The sequence below is a fragment of the Bison bison genome, unplaced genomic scaffold (assembly GCF_000754665.1).
Source record: "Bison bison bison isolate TAMUID 2011002044 unplaced genomic scaffold, Bison_UMD1.0 scf7180017864172, whole genome shotgun sequence".
Classification (NCBI taxonomy): domain Eukaryota; kingdom Metazoa; phylum Chordata; class Mammalia; order Artiodactyla; family Bovidae; genus Bison; species Bison bison.
Genome location: NW_011494744.1, coordinates 549,271 through 557,079, shown reverse-complemented (window position 1 = coordinate 557,079; position 7,809 = coordinate 549,271). Strand labels below are relative to the sequence as shown.

The window sequence follows — 7,809 nt, the reverse complement described above, 5'->3', positions numbered from 1 at the left end:
GATGTAAACTGACCTTTTCCAGTCCTGTGGCCACTGTTGAGTTTTCCAAATTTGCTGGCATATTGAGTGCAGCACTTTTACAGCATCATCTTTCAGGATTTGGAATAGCTCAACTGGAATTCCATCACCTCCACTAGCTTTGTTTGTAATGATGCTTTCTAAGGCCCACTTGACTTCACATTCCAGGATGTCTGGCTCTAGGTCAGTGATCACACCATCATGATTATCTGGGTCGTGAAGATCTTTTTTGTACAGTTCTTCTGTGTACTCTTGCCATCTCTTCTTAATATCTTCTGCTTCTGTTAGGTCCGTACCATTTCTGTCCTTTATTGAGCCCATCTTTGCATGAAATGTTCCCTTGGTATCTCTAAATTTCTTGAAGAGATCCCTAGTCTTTCCCATTCTGTTGTTTCCCTCTATTTCTTTGCATTGATCACTTAAGAAGGCTTTCTTATCTCTTCTTGCTATTCTTTGGAACTCTGCATTCAGATGCTTATATCTTTCCTTTCCTCCTTTGCTTTTTGCTTCTCTTCTTTTCACAGCTATCTGCAAGGCCTCCCCAGACAGCCATTTTGCTTTTTTGCATTTCTTTTCCATGTGGATGGTCTTGATCCGTCTCCTGTACAATGTCACGAACCTCCATGCATAGTTCATCAGGCACTCTATCAGATCTAGTCCCTTAAGTCTATTTCTCACTTCCACTGTATAATCAGAAGGGATTTGATTTAGGTCATACCTGAATGGTCTAGTGGTTTTCCCTACTTTCTTCAATTTCAGTCTGAATTTGGCAGTAAGGAGTTCATGTTCTGAGCCACAGTCAGCTCAGAAAAATGCTTAGTAAACTATAAAAGAATATGCAAATGAGGGTTATTGTTATGGTCATAATCTATGGTTTCTAATGTGACTGAAAACAGCTTAAAAATCAATAAGCTCTGAGTAAGGCTCTAAGGCAGAGAAGGTGATGGCACCCCACTCCAGTACTCTTGCCTGGAAAATTCCATGGACAGAGGAGCCTGGTGGGCTGCAGTCCATGGGGTCACGAACAGTCAGACAGGACTGAGCGACTTCACTTTCACTTTTCACTTTCATGCATTGGAGAAGGAAATGGCAACCCACTCCAGTGTTCTTGCCTGGAGAATCCCAGGGACGGGGGAGCCTGGTGGGCTGCTGTCTGTGGGGTCGCACAGAGTTGAACATGACTGAAGCAACTTAGCAAGGCTCTAAGGAGTGCTGTTAGAAATATTTGTAGTGCATGGTCATTGTGATATTTTATATGGCAACCTAGAACTTTTCTTTCTGTCTTACTTCCATCCCAGCTTTCAGGATTATAAATTGCTGCTGCTGCTGCTAAGTCACTTCAGTCGTGTCTGACTCTCTGCGACACCATAGACAGCAGCCTACCAGGCTCCTCCTTCCATGGGATTTTCCAGGCAAGAGTACTGGAGTGGGGTGCCATTGCCTTCTCCAGGATTATAAATTACGTCATGTGAATTACCACCCAACCCCACTCTCCAGTTGGTTAAATATATTGTAATCAATGCAATGACATACTATGGAAAACCTTTAGAAGCTGACATGAAATGATAATCACAATCTTTCTTTAAAAGATATTTCTGATGTGGACCATTTAAAAAGTCTTTATTGAATTTGTTACAATATTGCTTCTGTTTTATGTTTTGGGCTTTTGGCCCTGAGGTATGTCGGATCTTAGCTCCCTCACCAGGGATCAAACCAATACTTCCTGTGTTGGAAGGTGAAGTCTCAACCACTGGACCACCAGGGAAGAAGTCCCTGATCACAGCCTTTTAAATAGAGAAAAAGTGAGTTGTAGAACAGTATATGTACTACAGTCTCATTTTATGTAATAAAAATAGAGAATAGTTCTCTCCCCTTCACGCATAATTTGATGAATGGAATCCAAACACTTCAGCTGTATGTAAATGAAATGATTGGGGCGAGGCTGTGCAGCTGAATGGTGAGCCCAGGAGCCAGTCCGTTTTGGTCTTGGCTGCAGTTTGGCGCCACCTGGTGGTCGTTACCCATTTTGACCTTAATATCAATGGGGGACAATTCTGGTTCCTAGAGCTGGTTGGAATTTCCAGGACAATGACAGTGATTCTTGTATTCTTCTGGTTAGTTAGCATCGTTTCTGTGGGATGATCTGAGATTAAGCTAGAAGCATGCTGGGGACTGGAGGACCTTCCTGCCCAACCCTCCCATCCTGAGATGGGATTGCCTACTGTTCACTTGCCTCACCTCCCCATCGTCTCCATGGTGCTCCCTTGTGGAAGATAACTTTACATGACCCTCGTTTGAAAATGACTCTAGCAAAGAACAGGAGCCATGTAACAATCACATTGTATTTAAGTTCGCGTAATTCCAGGACTTCTTTTATTTCTGGTTGTGCTGGGTCTCGTTGCTGTGCAGGCTTTGTCTAGTTGCGGTGAGCGGGGGGCTACTCTTCATTGTGGCGCACAGGCTTCTCACTGTGGTGGCTTCTCTTCCTGCAGAGCACAGACTCTAGGCACACAAGCTTCGGTAGTTGTGGCGTGTGGACTCAGTTGTAGCTCGAGGGCCCTAGAGCGCAGGCTCAGGAGTTGTGGCACAAGGGCTTTAGTTGCCCATGGCATGTGGAACCTTCCCAGACCAGGGATTGAACCGTGTCCCTTGCATTGGCAGGTAGATTCTTCTCCACTGTACCCTGTACCACTAGAGAAGTCCCAGGGTTTGTTTGTATATATTTATTCACATACACAAAAATACATTTTTATATCCATAGCAGATGGTTCAAAGGATATACAACCTAACAACAGTGATTTTTTATGGAGAATGAGATGGGAAAGGTGGAGGAAAGAAAGGAAAAAAGTAGAAATGGGAAGTTTGCCTTTATATTGATATATTTCCTTACTGCTTGAAAATTTTTGATAAGATACCTATATCTATATTGGATGAGGCATTAATACCATTTCTATGATTGTCTAAAAATAAAAAATAATTAATTAAAAAATACATGTCTATAGATGGTGGTAAATAATCTGCCTGCAATGCAGGAGACATGGGTTCTATCCCTGGGTCTGGAAGATCACCTGGAGAAGGGAATGGCAATCTGATTCAGTATTCTTGCCTGGAGAATTCCATGGACAGAGGAGCCTGGCAGGCTACAGTCCATGGAATCGCAAAGAGTTGACTAACACTTTCACTTTCAACTATATACTTAAATCATATAATTATAAATGTAAAATTCACTGAAAGCCAACCCACCAAAGACCATTTAACCCAATGACCAATTCTCAAAATTATTGAGAATTTTGTCAATATCCATTTAGATGTTACTTACCTCCAGGCATTGTTTCAGCCTTTTCACTGTGGGTTTTGTTCATTCAGCCTACCGGAACATCAATCTTGCATGTTTCACATTTCACATGTCTAGCATTTCTTAAATGCTCAAGTTTTATTGGGGAATGGATGGGATTTCTCTTAAATGTACTTACCGTATTATTTGGCCTTTGCATGTGTGTTAAGTCGCTTTAGTCATGTCTGACTCTTTGTGACCCTGTGGGCTGTAGCCCACCAGGCTCCTCTGTCTAAGGGATCCTCCAGGCAAGAATACTGGAGTGGGTTGCCATGCCCTCCTCCAGAGGATCTTCCCGACCCAGGGATGAACCAGCATCTCTTACGTCTCCTGCATTGGCAGGTGGATTCTTTACCATGAGCACCACCAAGGAAGCCCATTTGAATTTTAGTAATTGGAAAAATGGCATGTTGTCTTTTTACAGATTTATCTCTAGCTGATTTGTGGACTCAAAATCCACAGCAAACATGAGCAGATCTACTGGCTTCTTCGGGACGAGACCTTATCAGTGTGTCAACATTAGCAGAAACTTAGAGTACTTTCCTCCTCTAAGATGACATGTATATCCTTCTAGGATAGTTTGTGAAACAGTAACTAGTGTATGGGATATCAAGCTAAGAAGTTGTTTCCACGTCACCAAGATCCAACTCAAATTTTTACTAGATTTTTCTTTATCCTATGTTATCATTTACTCAGACTTGTCTTTTCTTAACATAGAACCTGGAAGAGAAGAGCATTGCACAAGATGACAAGGAGATGCTCCTGAGCTCAGAGGAGGACAGCTTCTTTGTCCAGGTGCATGACGTTTCCCCAGAGCAACCACGCACGGTCATCAAGGCGCCGCGTGTCAGCACCGCGCAGGATGTCATTCAGCAGGTGAAGGCCTCCCCGCCCTCCCCCAGCCCTGTCCTCAGTGTCAACTGCTGGGCTCAGCCTCCTCTGGGAATAAGGTTCTGGAACACAGGGGATACGACAAGGCAGCATGTGCCTGGTAAGGCCAGGAAGTGTCCGGTCCTTCAACGATACTTGCCCAGTATATGCTGTGAGTCAGGCTCTCTCGGAAGCCTTGACAGCAGAGCCAGGAGGTGGATCTGCAGAGCGGGAGCGTCACTGTCCATCACCTAGTGACCGTCTCTCTGGGATCCTTCAGATGACACGCAGGAGGACTCTCTGACCCTCTCCCCTTCTCTGGTCTTCTCTCCCCGCTTCTTTGTATATGGCTCCAGAGAACTCTGCTGCCTTCATTCCACGCCCTGTAGTGGTTTGCGTTTATTAAACACTTGCTTGAGAAGTTAGCATAATGGCTCACAGAACAGACTCTGAATCAGGTTGTTCCAGGTAAACCCTGGCTCTACATCTTACTAGCTGGGAGAGCTTGGGGAAGTCATTTAACAATCTGTGCGTAAGTTACATGGGTGTGGTGGTAAATTGTCTCTTTAAAAAAAAAAAAAAAGACCCCAATTTGTAGCATTTGCGTTTCTGTCTTGTACATTCCTCAAACATCAGATTCCAGTGGGCTCCAGCACAATGCTGTGTGCCAAGCTACCACACAGAAAAACATGAAGATAGTATAACAGCACTTTCTTAATAGCTATTGTGAACATTAAATATATGTAATGGACATTTGCCTAGTATAACACCTAACATGGCAAAGCACTATTTAAATGTTATTTGCTACACTGACTGCACAATAATTTGGTTAATATTAGTCTCCTTAATAGACTTTGAACTCCCCAAAGTACATACAGTACCTGGGACATAGTAAATGTTAGATGAGTGAATAAATGAAAGATAGTCTCGATAAAAGAGAGGTGAGACCAGGTAAGTCTTAAAATGCTTTCAACATCCAAGACTCTGAGATGAAGAGGCAGTGTCGTGCGCCAGAGAGGCTCTGGAGGGTCAGGATTCTGTCCCTCACTGTCTGGGTCACTTTCAGATCTATGAACTTTGGTGGATGCAGAAAATCTGGCTCAAGTCCTTTTTCTGTTACTAAGCTGTCCATCCTCTGTAATATGCCTGACCTCTTAAGCTTAAGCCTCCTTGTCTGAAAAATGGGGATTGTAACATCTAAATCATGGATGGGTGTTGTGAAGCTAAACGAGGCAATGTCAAGTTTGTGTAAGCTACAACTGTGAGAATGTAAACTGAGAGGTGGGATGACATGATCTGAAAAGGACCCCCCACCCCTGTCCAAAAGTCTGCGACATTTTTCCACCTTAAAGTCTCGTTTACAGGGAAGCAAGTGTTGGAGATCCTGTGTTTTTATTCTGTTGATCATAACTTACCTTTCAGACCTTATGCAAAGCCAAATATTCCTATAGCATCCTGAGCAACCCCAACCCGAGTGACTATGTGCTTTTGGAAGAGGTGGTGAAAGACACCGCCAACAGGAAATCTTCCACCCCAAAGGCCTCCCAGCGCGTCCTTTTGGATCAGGAGTGTGTGTTTCAAGCTCAAAGCAAGTGGAAAGGTGCAGGAAAATTCATCCTTAAGCTAAAGGAACAGGTGCAGGTAAAGTTCAAGGTTATTTTGCTCTATTTGATTTTCATAACTACAGTATAATCAAATTCAGGAGCTGGTGAAAGCCAGAAGGAAGTTCCCGAGTCAAGGACACTAGTGGGAAGAATGCGGTTTGGCTCTGTTTTCACTGTGTGGAAAGAAATGTTTCCCTCTGGGTGTAAGCAGTCTTGAGGTGCCCGGGGGGTGAGGGGGGGTCCCCTCCACCCTGCTTTCCAAAGCTCTACCGACCAGAGAGAGAACAACAAAGGGCTCTCTCTGATACAATCTCTTTAACCTAATACCAAGGGCAGGTTCTTATTTTCTACAGGCATCTCGAGAAGATAAAAAAAAAGGCATCTCTTTTGCAAGTGAACTCAAGAAGCTCACCAAGACTAAACAGCCCCGAGGACCCACATCACCTTCTCAGGTCTTGGCCTCAGAAAACGTCCAAAACAAGGAAGAGAAACCTGTGGGTGGCTTGCCTTCCAGTGACACCATAGACTACCGACAGTGAGCAAGATAGCACGGTTTACCCAGGTATCCCGAGTCATCGCAGCGTTCTAAAATGGGGGTCAACTATACTGCTTTGTAAGACATAAGTTTGTACACTGTCTTTTGTCTTTTCCTGGAGGAGGAAGTTCCAGAGGCAGGTAGGGATGGTACCCTAGAGAAAAGGGGCTCTGAAGATACACACGACTTCAGCACTGATGATTTCAGATCTCCTTATTTTGTAGATAACCAAAGGCCACAAGAGGACAATAAACTTGCCCAAACTGCAATAGCTTTATTTCATCAGACATAGAACTGTCTTAATTACTGGTAATTCACATGAACATTCTCAAAGGACTGCTATGGGTCTTTCTGTTTTCATTCTTTGGACTTTTAGTTTGCTGTTCTTCTAATTTAGCTCTGATTTAGCCTTAACAACCTCCATTTCTTCTGACTCAATGAAAAAATTAAGATCTGGCATGCAAGTTGTGATGATTAAAAAGAAAGCAAAATGACATAACAGCCTGAAGTAAATTATGCCTTTGGTTGCCAGCTCACTGCTTGGTATTCCCATACAGAGTAAATTTCATTCTGTTTTAAACTATTTAAATGGAACCTGAATTTTTTTTAAAAAGGCATGTGAGGAAACCAAACATAGATCTCTTCTTTCACTTAGTTTCTTAATGAACTCAGTTCACTTCAGTTCGGACGCTCAGTCGTATCCGATTCTTTGTGACCCCATGAATCGCAGCACACCAGGCCTCCTTGTCCATCACAAACTCCCGGATTTCACCCAAACCCATGTCCATTGAGTCGGTGATGCCATCCAACCATCTCATCCTTTGTCGTCCCCTTCTTTCCTGCCCTCAATCTTTCCCAGCATCACGGTCTTTTCAAATGAGCCAGCTCTTCACATAAGGTGGCCAAAATATTGGAGTTTCAGCTTTAGCATCAGTCCTTCCAATGAACACCCAGGACTGATCTCCTTTAGGATGGACTGGTTGGATCTCCTTGCAGTCCAAGGGACTCTCAAGAGTCTTCTCCAACACCACAGTTCAAAAGCATCAATTCTTCGGCGCTCAGCTTTCTTAATAGTTCAACTCTCACATCCATACATGACCACTGGAAAAACCACAGCTTTGATGAGACAGACTTGTGTTGGCAAAGTAATGTCTCTGCTTTTTAATATGCTGTCTAGGCTGGTCCTAACTTTCCTTCCAAGGAGTAAGTGTCTTTTAATTTCATGGCTGCAGTCACCATCTGCAGTGATTTTGGAGCCCAAGAAAATAAAGTCTGACACTGTTTCCACTGTTTTCCCATCTATTTCCCATGAAGTGATGGGATCGGATGCCCTGATCTTAGTTTTTTGAATGTTGAGTTTTAAGCCAGCTTTTTCACTCTCCTCTTTCACTTTCATCAAGAGGCTCTTTAGTTCTTCTTCGCTTTCTGCCATAAGGGTGGTGTCATCT

General features: G+C 43.4%; 1 protein-coding gene across 2 annotated transcripts in view; it reads left to right on the top strand.

The window, feature by feature from the left end:
* Positions 1–7,809, top strand: part of PLCE1 (phospholipase C, epsilon 1) — a 370,125-nt gene that overhangs the window by 357,133 nt on the left and 5,183 nt on the right. For both annotated transcript variants that reach the window (XM_010842171.1, XM_010842170.1), the window contains 3 exons: positions 4,070–4,228; positions 5,645–5,863; positions 6,180–6,388. In XM_010842171.1, coding sequence (XP_010840473.1) covers positions 4,070–4,228; positions 5,645–5,863; positions 6,180–6,365 — 564 coding nt within the window. In that variant the 3' untranslated portion in view covers positions 6,366–6,388. The remainder of the gene's footprint in view (positions 1–4,069; positions 4,229–5,644; positions 5,864–6,179; positions 6,389–7,809) is intronic.